A 13,725-nucleotide genomic window follows, 5' to 3' on the forward strand; every position below is an offset into this window, starting at 1 on the left:
TATGTAACAAAACAAATCAACAATAATATAAATATGTAAAATTTTATTCTATATAAATAACTTCAAGTTGAAGATACGAGAATTACCTTCAAAGCAATTCGTGCTGATAACGTGTTGTAAAACAAGGACAAATACAATGCAAATCAAAGTAGTAGAAATGAAATATATCTTACTTTGATATATAATAGGGAAGAAGAAATCAAAGAAGAGAGTTGAGAGAATGAGAGGAAGAGCTTTCTTTCTTTTCTCGGGATACTCTTACATGGGGGGTAAGAAGCCTTTTATAGACTTCATAATATGAACTCCCATTACTCATCTTAAAGATGAGTAAATGGAGTTCATAATGACCATCAATGTGGTCATTCTTTACTCTTCATTTACAACATATATATATATATATATATATATATATATATATATAATGATCATTTTGATGGATTTTATTTAAAAAAAAAAAATTAATTTTACGAATTGAAATATTATTTTATCAATTTTAATCAAATAATCCTTTATTAAGTCTCAATAATAAGTACTAATAATGCTACTAATAATTAATAATTTACCTTTTATTGCGCATTTTATGCATCACTTATGCCTCAATAATAAGTTCACTTATGACTCGATAACTAAGCTGAGTAAAGGAGTTTTTATCACTATTTAAGGAAACTTCTTCCTAACTTGTTTAAAAAAAAAATTCAAAACTATTTTTTTTAATTATTTGAAGTTTGAAAAAAAAAAAATCCGTGGACGTTGTTACATGTTTTTTTATTAATGCTTTATATGGTGTTGATTGATACATAATCAAAGTCAAGTGAATAATTTTGATTTATAAAACTTACCTCCATAGTTATTTATAAATGAATCATAACGATGGTTAAGTTCATGTGAAATTTTAGAATCAAAATTTCATTTAAGTCCGAGTGAATATTTTAATTTTAAGAACTTAACTCTGTAACTCTTTCAAAATTTTGAAAACTTAACATTTGCATATTGAGAATTAACTCTAGCTATTTTTTTTTAAAATGAAACATGATCATAGTTAAGTTTAGATAGATGTTATAATTGAGAACTTAACCTCAATTAAGTTCTTCATTAATACAAATTAATGAGTTAAGTCCTTTATAAATCAAACCTATTATGATTGAGTTTAAGTGAATATTCTGATTGAGAATTAACTTATAATAGTAAAACTACAACAACATTTTACAAACCGGAATCATTACTTACCATCTTTTGAACTTACCATATGAAAAAAAAGCTTTTCGACTATTTTTGGACTAATTATCTCTTTTAATTCCTTTTGTTATATCTAACAATAGAGAGTTTTTTTAATTATAATGGTGAAGTAAGAATTTAGATTTTTTTAATATTAAGGAAAAAAAGAAAAAAAATAATATTAGTTGTGTACATTTTTTTAATCATTTTTCATCTTCATCAATGAAGATGGAAAAAGATAAGAGAATAAAATGATAGAAAAAGGTAAGGTGAAAATAAAGCAAAATCGTTATTGAGGGAAACAAAAAGAAAAAGTATATATATGTATATATTTTTCCTAAAATGATCATTTTGATGGATTTTATTAAAAGGAATTAATTTTACAAATTGAAATATTATTTTATCCATTTTAATAAAATAATCCTTTATTAAGTCTCAATAATAAGTACAAATAATGCTACTAATAATTAATAATTTACCTTTTATTGCACATTTTATGCATCACTTATGCCTCAATAATAAGTCTGCTTATGACTCGATAACTAAGCAGAGTAAATGAGTTTTTATTACTATTTAAGAAAACTGCTTTCAAACTAGTTTAAAAAAAATTCTCAAAACTCTTTTTTTTTTTAATTATTTGAAATTTGAAAAAAAAAAAAATAAAAAATCCGCGGACGCTGTTACATGTTTTTTTTTTTTTCCCTTTCTTTTCCATTTCTCAGATTAATTTCGCAGCTGCAAGGAAACGAGTAAAAGTCCTTTCCGGGAAAACGTCAAACTTGGCAGCCTGGCGTATACGTGCCACCAGCGGCTTCTCATCCCTCTCTAGGTTCCGGATCGCTGACACAGAGAAAGGGAGAAATGGGCGTAGCAGTAGGCATGGATGCGCTGAGTGAGAGAGCGGCGATGATGAGAGAGTCAGTGCAGAAGAGCCAGACCATCAGCGACAGCATCGTCTCCATTCTCGGCTCCTTCGACCACCGTCTCTCTGCCCTCGAAACTGCCATGCGTCCCACTCAGGTAGGTAGCTCCCACTCTGTTTCACCAGAGGAATGCTCATGCTCATGCTCTTTCTGTTTCTCTTTCTCTCTTTCCGATGTACCAAAGCACTCTCGATCAAGTAAATTACTTGTGTTAGGCTTAAGATTCAAATTTTTGTCTCCTTTCCTTTTCCTACATTTTCTCGGCGACCAAACGGAACTTGATTTGGCTTTTCCCCCTTATCTCGTGGGATCTCTGAGTGCCGATGGGTTGGCTTTTCCTTTGCTTACGGTTGCTAAATCTGGATTTTACAGATTAGAACGCATTCTATTCGAAGAGCTCATGAGAATATTGACAAGACTTTGAAGGCTGCCGAGGTTATATTGGCTCAATTCGACCTTTATCGTCAGGTTGGATTTTCAGTAGGCACTTAATTGGTTCAATTTACCGAGATTATTATTATTATCTGGTGGATTCCCTGCATGAACTTCATAGTTTGTTCAATGTTGTTGTAGATTTTGGTTGCATTTAGATTTAATTCTTGATTGTCCAATGGGTTAGTTTTTTGGGCCCTCTGTTGAGTCTTTTCCCTATTTCAATCTTATGATTCAATTTGAAGAAAATCTGATTGAGTATATTGGTGAGAATGTCTGGAAATAGTCATGGTTGTCAGATCAAATCTGATTTGGAATGTTGGTACTCACTTACTATTTTGACTAATATTACTTGCATTGTGCTTTTGAGGTTTTGAGCTGTGCTTTTGAGATTTGGATGTAGACTTGTGTGTTTGCTCGGTTATTAAACTTAAATGTGAGCTTCCTTATTTCTTTTTAAGAAGGAAAAAAACTATATGTTTTTAATCTCTTATGTTAATTTTTTTGTGATTTAATCACTCATCTATTTTCTCCATTGTCATGCTACTAGAAGGCCTTGGGAAATGCCCTATGGAATGATGGGGAGTGGGGTAAACCACCAAACATGTTAAACCTTCTTGAAAGAATGAATAATCCCTGTAGATTGAATTCTGAAACTGGTAAGAGTACATACAAATAAATATAAGGTTGATTATGCTACAAATACTTTGACTAAATTAGAAAACCTAATTACTAGGCAGATTTCTTGGAAAGAGATAAACCAAATGACTATTCAAAATCAATTGCAATATTTATAAACAAATTATAGTTAATCAGGTTTGGACATGATTTGTCAAATCTTCAAACACTTCCCTTCAAGTAGATGCACATTGTGTCTTGGATTCCTTAACTTGTCTAAGATTGATAAAAGACCATGTTTGGTAAATTGTTAGTCAGGTTGTTTGTGAGGTGCTTAATTAAGAAGAAATATGGTGTACAAATCTGCTAGTGATCTACTTTCTTTTTGATGAAATATGGATTAAATACTACATGTTTGGCATAATCATGGTGGATTAGGCTATGAGCTATATCTATGACTCCCCCCTCCCCACCCCGCCCCCCCTTCCTTTTTTTATGGATAAAAAAGAATATATATCGAAAAGAGGCACCAAAAGAGCGACTTAAGGTACAGAACCTATACTCCCACTGCCAAAAAGTCTCAAAACAGTGGATTGATCTACAAAACAAGAAGGGCTCCAAGAGCCCAACCAATCAAAGAAACTAACTAGAGTTTGAGGACAACCATCTATAGACAACTTAGCCTTCGATCATAGAAAGCAAACAAAAGCACTTTTTAGCCGTTGGATGGAAAGCATGTCAGTATTGAAGGCAATTCTGTTTCTTGCCCTCCACATTGTCCAAAAGATGCATAAGGGGCCTGCTCTCCAAACTGTTTTGTGCTTTTTATCCACAAAAGACCCATGGCAACCCAATAGAGTCTCTCTAACCGATGAGGGAAGCACCCAAGACACCCTAAAAAGAGCAAAGAGCAACTCTCCTAAGACCCTTGTCTTTAAATAGTGAATAAGGAGATGATCTATGGATTCTTCATCTATCTGACAAAGATAACATCTATTTGTTAATGACTGCTCTCTTCTTTGAACTTGATCCAAGGTTAAAGCTTTACCCCATGTTGCCTCCCAAGCAAAAAATTTGACTTTAGGTTGCATCCTCGAGTTCCAAATTCTCATGAAAGAGACTTCATAGAAAACTTGCCACTTTTTGTCTCAGTCCAAAGCACCCTATATTCCTCATCCCTACACGCTCTCTTCCCACACAAAACACAAAAAAACTCTCCATACAATCCACCTCCCAATCATTGAAAGGTCTAGAGAAGTAAGGGTTCCAACCCACCCTTTGAGTGAGGAATCCATCCACGCCTCCTTGGAGTTGGCTAGAGCAAATAAAGTAGGGAAGGAAACACACAAATGTGTGTCCTTACACCACTTATCCTTTCAAAAATTCATTCTCTGGCTGTTACCCACCAAGAAAGAGATCCGACTACTCACAAGGTCCCAATCCTTCCTTATTGCTTTCCACAACCTAACACCATACCCCTCCTTCACCTCCTAAATACATCATCTCTTTATTTCTTCCCCACCTTTCCCTCTGATAATTTGATTCCATAAGACCCTCTTCTCATTCACAAAATGCCAACTCCATTTGCAAAGGAGAGCCTTGTTCACAGTTGGCAGACACTCAAAGCCTAGGCCCCCTTTTCTTTTATCTAAGCAAACAGCGACCCATCTTACTAGATATGGTTGTCGCTCGATAATGCCACTACTCTACAGAAAGTCTCTCTGAAAATGTTATACCCTTAAGCTAACCGACCTTGGCATATAAAGTAGAGACATAAAATAAATGGGCAAGTTCGACAAAGTGCTTCAAATTAAGGTAATTCTCCCCCCTTTGGAAATGTATTGTCTCTTTCACATAACCAACCTTTTGCAGAACCCCCTTCCACTCCATCTAGTGCTGTCACTGAGTTTAGTGGTGCACCTAAAGGGAGACCCGAATACATGGAAGGAAGGTTACCCATCTTACAACCAATTTCAAAAGCAAAGTCATCTAAATTTTCCACTCTTCCCATAGGAATTAACTTGTTTTTATCCAAATTTATTCTCAAACTTGAAATGACCTCAAACCACATAAACAACCAATAAAGATAAGTCATTTGGTCTTGAGAGGCTTGATAGAATATGAGAGTGTCATTAACAAACAACAAATGAGAAATCTGAACCCCTTCTCCACTCCTTCCCTTTACCTAACAATCTAATAGAAAACCTCCATTCATTGCCCTCTTTAAAAGGTAACTTAGTGCCTTCATTGCAATCATAAATAAATAGAGTGAGAGTGGATTCCCCTAATTCAAGCCCTTAGAACTTGTATAAAAGTCTGGGTGCCATTAACTAAGGTAGAGAAACTTGTTGTGGAAATGCACCGCTTGATCCACTTCATCCCCAAACCCGTTTTTTGAAAAATTGACAATAGGAAAGATCAGTCCACATGATCATAAGCCTTCTTTACATCAAGTTTGCATAGGATATTGCAATCATGACTTTTCAAAAGCAAGTCATGGCTTCATTTGCAATAAGCACTGCATCCAAAATTTGTCTTCATTCCACAAGACTAGCCTAGTAGCTTCTTGACCCTCTAAACCATTAAACAAAACCCAAATAGACTAGGTCTCCAATCCCTTGTATCAGTTAGCAAGTTTTGGAAGGCTCTAACCACCCCTTCCTTAATATCATTCTTCTTTGAGAGCCAAGTTCCATTTATCTTAATTCTAGCTAATGAATTCCTCCTCCTATGGGCATTCACAATCTTATGGAAAGAACTAGTGTTTCTATCTCCCTCCTTCAACCATAATTCCCTTCATTTCTATCTCTAGGATATTTCTGTTTCCAGGCAGTAGGAAGAAAACCTCAAACACTGTTCTTATCAATTATTGAACTGAATTACAAACTAATTTATAGGCTTGGGTATTTTCTAAGTCCTTTATTTTAGGAAACTAGAAACATCCTAAAAACTAGGAGATTAATTTGAATTAATCTCTAACTACTTTATGGATAAAAAAATTTTAAAATAATTCAAATTAACTCAAATATCCAAAGCTGTTTGGATAGTTTGAATTAATTCAAACTTCTTCAACTAATTTAGATAATCTCAATTATCTGAAAAAATCTCCAACAATTTCTTCTAATAAAACCCATTTTTTAAAAATCCTCCCTTGCTTCCTTACTTGCTTCCACCTCCTCTAGGGATAGGATGCTGGACCTTTCCTTTGAATCCTAATAGGCCACTTAATTCAACGCCAAAACCTTCTTAACTAACGTTTAACCAAAAACTTCTTTGTTATAGATTTTTAGACTTGACTTCAAGGCCTTCAATTTCGCAACCAAGATGAAACTTGAGGACCCGTTAAAGATGTACCCCTCCCACCTAGTTTTTAGCAAGTCCTTGAAGCCCTCCTCCTTCAACCACATGTTTTCAAATCTAAAAGGAAAGGGACCTCTCCTTAACCCCCCCCATCCAGTAGAACGGGAAAGTGATTTGGCACAAGTCTAGGAAGAACACAATGCATCATTGATTCGTTTATCTTAATATTAAGATCTATGGGTATAGTCTTTTACTGTATGAGCCTATGAATACCTTGAGCCATAGCTCTAAACTCTGCCTTTGCAGTTGGCCTAGCCACAACAAGTTGTTTTTGTCTCTCTTGGTGATCAAATGTCCTCCTAGGAATGTGTAGAACCTAGTAGTTGATTTTCTATCCACAATTGAACCTACCAAGTTTGCATTGATTTGCGCTTCTAACTTTTACAAACATTATTCTTTGGCCTGAGGCCACCTTTTAGTTTCTTGATAACTTTTGCACAACTTCCTTATGTAACTTAAGTGGAAAATGCATAAATTAACTCACTACACTTACAACATATGAATTGTAATGTCCTGTGTATGATAAATAAATTAGTTTTCCACCATTTTTTAGTAGATGACTTGGTTAGCCATAGGTTCTTGTATTAGTAGGTTTGTACCCCTAGCATGCTAGTTTCTTTGAGTATATTTGGTATATGCTTGTGTTGAGAAAAACAAATTCCTCATGATGCATGAGCATTCAAGAAATATACTAAGGTCAAACCACCTTAGTGTAGTAAAAATAGAATTGACAATTAGGAATTTAATTAGATTAAGAATCCATACATTTAAGTTTCTTATTCTAATTAGACTATGTTTATATATATATATATATATATATATATATATATATATTATCAGAAATAAACATTCATTAATATGAAATTAAAATTACCTTTTCCAAAATACAAGTGTTCTTTTTTGATAGGTAAAAGCAATTGTATTAAAAAGAAAAGTATATATGATGCATACAAGAAGCCAAAAACAAAAAGGCGTGGACACACAAAAAACATCCGCACCCTACGAAGCTCCTAACCAATCTACAAAATCAAGAGTCGACAAGGAGCCTTCCCCAATATACAATCTTACCCAATCCCAAAATAGATATAAAAAAGAACTTTTAAATGGAGATTTTGGATGAGGGGTTGTTTGTCTTCATCAAGTTTTGCAATCCTAGTTAATGGGAATGCAAAGGGTTGGGTTAAGGCCTCCAGAGGTTTGAGACAAGGAGACCCCCTTTCTCATTTCCTTTTTACTTTAGTAGCAGATGTTCTAAGTAGGTTGATGATCAGAGCAGAGGAAACTAGGCTGATTGAGGGCTTCTTTGTGGGAAGGGATAGGACTAGAGTGTCTTTGCTACAGTTTGTAGATGACACCATCTTTTTCTCTAAAGCCTCTCTGGAACATCTTCAAAACCTCAAGATTATCCTTTTGGTTTTTGGGCAAGTATCAGGATTAAAAATCAACTTAGAAAAAAGCACCATTTCAAGTATTAATACAAGCTAGGAGTTGTTGTATAGTTTGGCCTCGGTTTTTGATTGCAGAGTGTTAGAGTGACCTTTGTCTTATTTAGGTCTTCCATTGGGAGGGAACCCAAAGATAATAGGCTTTTGGGATCCGGTGGTTGAGAGAATATCAAGAAGGCTGGATGGTTGGAAAAAGACCTTTTTGTCTTTGAGAGGGAGGATTACTTTAATTCAGTCAAGTCTGTCTCACATCCCTAGCTACATCCTCTCCCTCTTCAAAATCCCAGTATCAATAACCTCAAAGATTGAGAAGCTGCAAGGGGATTTTCTTTGGTGTGGGGCGGGGGAAGGGAAGAAAGATTATCTTATCAGATGGGATGTTGTTTGCCAAAGGAGTTGGGAGGGTTGGGTTTCGAGAAGATTTCTTTGAGAAATATTGCTCTCTTAGGGAAATGACTTTGGAGGTTCTCTAGAGAAAGGAATGATCTTTGGCATAAGGTTATTGCGAGTATTTGTGGGACACATCCTAATGGATGGGACGCCAACATGGTGGTTAGATGGTCACACAAATGTCCTTGGAAGGCTATTGCTCAAGTTTTCTAGGATTTTTCCCCTTTTGTCCACCTAGTGGTGGGGAATGGGGAGAGAATCCATTTTTGGGAAGATCTTTGATGGGGTAACCAAACTTTGTGCTCTCAATTTGCTGGTATTTACAAAGTTATTTATGTGAAAATACTCACTGTCTCAAATCTCCTAGGCAATTCATTTCCACTGTCTTGGAATTTTAATTTTCGTTGTAATTTTACTGATACAGAAATTGATTTCCTTAAGAGAATCATGTCCTCCCTTAGTTTAGTGCTTTTCTCTCCTTCTTTGGCAGATTCAAGAGCTTGGTTTTTGTCATCATCAGACTTTTTTTCAGTGAAATTTTTTTTCTTGGCCTTGTCAAAAGTCTCAAATCCTATCTTGTTCCTTTCGGCCAAGTTTTTGTGGAGTTCAAAAGCCCCCTCAAAGGTTAAGGCCCTCGCTTGGTTAGTAGTACATGGGAAGGTAAACACCAATGACAAGTTGCAATTGAGAAGACCCTACAAATCCCTCTGTCCTCAATGGTGCATTCTTTGCAAAGGAAATGGAGAATCGATCGACCACCTTTTTCTTCATTGTCCTGTTACCATTGGACTCTGGCACAAGCTTTTCAATCTAGCAGGATTGGCTTGGGTCCCTCCAAGGAGTATTGTGGACATGATGATTATTGCTTTTAAAGGTTTGGGGAATTCATTAAGAGGCAAAACACTTTGGCAAATCGCTTGCCTCACTTTGTTATGGAGGGTGTGGCAAGAGAGAAACAATAGGATTTTTCAGGATAAGGGGAGAACGGAAGAGATGTTATGGGACTTGCTTCTTTTCTATTCCTCTCTTTGGGCCTCTTGTACTGCAGCTTTTAGCGGAGTTCCTCTTAGTGTTTTACAACTCAACTGGACTGCGGTTTGCGTTTCAAAAGTTTGAGAGTGTTTGGGTTTTTATTTGTATTTAGTTTTCTAAAGTAGGGTGTTTTCTCTTTTGTTCAGTTTTTGTTTTTGTGGGAAGAACTTCTCATCCTTCTCTTGTTTCTTCTCCTTCTCTTGTATCTCTTCCTTCTCTTGTATCTTTTCTTCTTTTAATATATTTTTCTTCATTTCTGATAAAAAAAGAAGTAAATAACGACATAGTATTTTGATAACAATCTTTGTAAGGACATAAAGTATGAGGTAGGATGTTGGGTACACGTTCTACTTTCTTCCTTGAAAGCAGTTAGCAAATCTGAATTCTTATTGCCATCAAGACTAGGATCAGTATCTCTATTACTGATCATGGGTTCAAAGATTGGAGCATGTGTAGGTACATTACTTTTTCCTCTTGAAATACATGTGGAAATTAGGTGCTTCAGGTTTGTTGTGCTCAATCTCAGGTGAGTGGGTTTGCAATGTGAGTTTTGAGGAATTCAGGCTCTTTTTAGAACTCGAGGACCTTAGGCTATTTTCAGCTTTAGTGGACAAACTTTCAATTTAGTTTATTTGGACTCTCTCAATAGGAATAGGATGAGAATTAGGAGAATAATTGGAAACAAATGGACAAACTTTCAAATTTGTTTACTTGGACTCTCTCAATAGGAATAGGATGGGAATTAGGAAAATAATTAGAAACAACTTGATTAATGGAGTGATTAAAAACAACCTGAGAAGGAGAAGGGTCAGAAACAACACTGGTCAAAACTTGATCAGAATCCCATCATCTATTTTGTGCAATCTCGTTACTCTTTCTTTGAAGTAGCTTTTTGCAAAATAAGGTTTGTTTTCAACAAAGGTAACACCCATGGTGATGTAATTTTTCTTGATGGGGGAATGGTAGCATTTATATCCGTTTTGAGTATGAGAATATCTCAAGAAATGCATTTGAGAGCCTTTAGATCAAGTTTGCTCCTCAAATGGTTATGCACATGAACAAAGGAAACACCTCCAAAGATTTTTGGAGAGAAAGAATTAACGCTTTTACAATTTGGAAAGAATTTTGAATGAGTATTTCTAGAAGATTTGAATTCAAGAACCTAAGATAACATATGGTTTATTAAGTGGCTGTCGGAATAGAAGAGACTTGACAACCTCTACTAAAGGCTTGACTTTTGTCTTGGCGACCCCATTGTGTTGTGTATGAACACATGCTCTCATTTTGAAAATATGCGATTATCATTATTGAAGTATTCTTTCCCAATGCTACATCTAAGAGTATAAATTCTCACCATAAGTTGCATAATGGTGAGTTTATTAAAGATAGGAAAGATAGTTGAAACTGTTGAGCTGTAAATAAAATAAGAGAATTATTTCCCTATTATGTTAGTTTCCTATTTCTGTAAATAGATAGTTTTGTTAGTTTTCTATCTCTGTAAATAGATAGTTTTATGATCTAGGAATAAGTTAGTTTCCTATTATGTCTCTTGTTTCCTATTTCTTCTCTTGTAATCTCCTATATAAACTGTGTATAATCAATCTAATAGACATAATTTATTATTTTTCATCCCATATTTCGTGTCATGGTATTAGAATTGTAGGTTTTTAAGACCTGGGCATCATTCTGGCCTTCATCGCCATTTTTTTGGCCTTCGTAGCTGGATTTTTTTTTTATTCACGTGTTCTTTTACTAGTGAAGAATTTCTGAATTCCTTTATTGATACTTTAGGTACACACCATACACATATATATACACAAAAGACTGAATAAGAAAATATCAATCTAACTTGATTCTCTCCTAAAATTAGGAAACTGAATCATCCTAAATGATCTCTCCTTTTTTATTCCTAAAATACTTTCCTAAATTAAAACCCTAACTTTGAATGCCAAATTTCAACACTCCCCCTCAAGCTGGAGAATATATATCATATAATCCCAGCTTGCAAGTTAAGTCTTCGAAGTTAGGCCTAGGTAAAGCTTTGGTGAGGATGTCTGCGGTTTGGTGCTTGGTAGGAACATAGTTCAATTTAACCGTCTCACTAGCCACCTTCTCTGTGATGAGTGTCTGTCAATCTCAACGTGCTTGGTCCTGTCATGATGCACGGGGTTCTTTGCTATGCTTATAGCTGCCTGATTATCACACATCATCAGAATTGGAGATGAACTCGTTTGTCCCAGTTCACTAAGAACCCTTTTTATCCAAATCCCTTCACAGATTCCCTGTGCAAGAGCTCTGTACTCAGCTTCTGCACTACTTCTGGCTACAACTGATTGCTTCTTACTCCTCCAGGTAACAAGATTTCCCCAGACAAAAGAACAATATCCAGAAGTGGACCGCCTGTCAATGATGTTTCCTGCCCAATCCGCATCTGAGTATACTTCAGTGTCACGGTTCTTTGTCTTTCTGAAGAATAGACCTTTCCCTGGTGTCATTTTTAAATATCTAAGAATCCTGTAGACTGCTTCCATGTGTTCCTTAGTGGGGCTGTGCATGAATTGACTTACAGCACTCACTGCAAAGCCAATATCTGGCTGAGTGTGTGAGAGATAAATCAAGCGCCCGACGAGCCGCTGATATCTCCCCTTGTCTACTGGTGTACTTTCTTTCTCGATACCAAGTTTCTTTTGACTATCCATAGGAGTATCAATTGGTTTGCATCCAAGCATACCGGTCTCCTTAAGAAGATCGAGTATGTATTTTCTTTGAGAGACTACAATTCCCTTCCTTGATCTAGCCACTTCCATACCAAGGAAATATTTCAAATTTCCAAGGTCTTTAACTTCAAACTCTTCTGACAAATACTTCTTCAAATTCTGTAATTCCTCCATATCATTCCCAGATAGAATAATATCATCAACATAGACTATCAATATGGCCATTTTCCCGGCATGAGACTTCTTGACAAATAGAGTATGATCAGCCTGACCTTGTTTGTAGCCCAGCTTCAGGACTGCTTTTGTGAATCTATCAAACCAGGCTCGGGGAGATTGTTTAAGGCCGTACAAGGATTTTTGGAGTTTGCAAACCTGATTCTTTGCCATACTTCCTTCGAAACTAGGTGGTATTTCCATGTAGACTTCCTCTTCTAGGTCACCATTTAGAAACACATTTTTTTATGTCCAGTTGTTGCAAGCACCAATCTTGATTGACAGCCAATGAGAGAAGAATCCTGATAGTGTTCAGTTTTGCAACAGGAGCAAAAGTCTCCTGATAGTCTATCCCATAGGATTGTGTAAACCCTCTAGCTACCAAACGAGCCTTGAATCTCTCGATTGATCCATCTGCTTTGTATTTTATGGTGAAAATCCACTTGCACCTCACGGGCCTCTTCCCAACCGGCAAATCTGTGATAGTCCATGTCCCATTCTTCTCAAGTGCATCAATCTCATCTTGTACTGCCTTCTTCCATTCTGACATTTTGAATGCCTCTTGTATTGTGTTGGGAACCTGAGTATCATCAAGAGAAGTAGCAAATGCTCTGTAAGATGGTGATAGCCCTTCATATGTAACATAATTCCCAATTGGATGATCTGTACATCTCCTAACACCCTTCCTCAATGCAATCGGCAGAGTAGAATCATCAATGCTGGGAATTAACACCTCTCCAGCCCTATCCTCACCTATGTTCTCTTTAGGAAGACTTGAATTGGAGTCAATATATTGGCCACATGTTGACTGTGATCCGTGCTCTAATTCCTGTCTTTTCCTCCTCCTGATGTAAACTTGTAAGTTCTCATTAGCAAGTTGTGGGGCTATAGGTTGAATAGGCATGGGAGACTGGATGGTCACAGGAGAAGGAACATTTGTGTGCTGGGCTGGCTGGACTGATGATGGCATGGGTGTGGACAACTCAGTGGGCGCGAATTGGGAAGGATTTGGTGACTCTGAGTGAAAAGAAGGTACACCCTCAAGAAGAGACTCCCAAACTTGATGTTCATTCATGCTCTCCCCCTGAACATGAGATTTGGGATAGAAGAAGACATGTTCAAAGAAAGAGACGTCCATGGTGGTGTAATTACTTTTGTTGGTTGGAGAATAGCATTTGTACCCTTTTTGGGTTGGAGAATACCCTAGGAAAATGCACTTATTGGCTCGAGGAGCAAATTTGCTACGATTTTGAGGATACACATGAACGAATGCTATGCAACCAAATACTTTGAGTGGTAAATCAGAAGAAGCTGCACGGGTGTGAGGAAATTGTTTTAAGAAAAGTTGACGTGGGGATTGAAAGGTAAGCACTCTGGATG

General features: G+C 36.2%; 1 protein-coding gene across 1 annotated transcript in view; it reads left to right on the plus strand.

Moving 5' to 3' along the window:
• Positions 1 to 1,945: 1,945 nt before the first annotated feature.
• Positions 1,946 to 13,725, plus strand: part of LOC117928142 (exocyst complex component EXO70A1-like) — a 42,930-nt gene continuing 31,150 nt past the window's right edge. Inside the window, exons 1-2 of the mRNA XM_034848011.1 lie at positions 1,946 to 2,235; positions 2,511 to 2,606. Coding sequence (XP_034703902.1) covers positions 2,077 to 2,235; positions 2,511 to 2,606 — 255 coding nt within the window. The 5' untranslated portion in view covers positions 1,946 to 2,076. The remainder of the gene's footprint in view (positions 2,236 to 2,510; positions 2,607 to 13,725) is intronic.

This window comes from Vitis riparia, chromosome 13 (genome assembly GCF_004353265.1).
Source record: "Vitis riparia cultivar Riparia Gloire de Montpellier isolate 1030 chromosome 13, EGFV_Vit.rip_1.0, whole genome shotgun sequence".
NCBI lineage: Eukaryota > Viridiplantae > Streptophyta > Magnoliopsida > Vitales > Vitaceae > Vitis > Vitis riparia.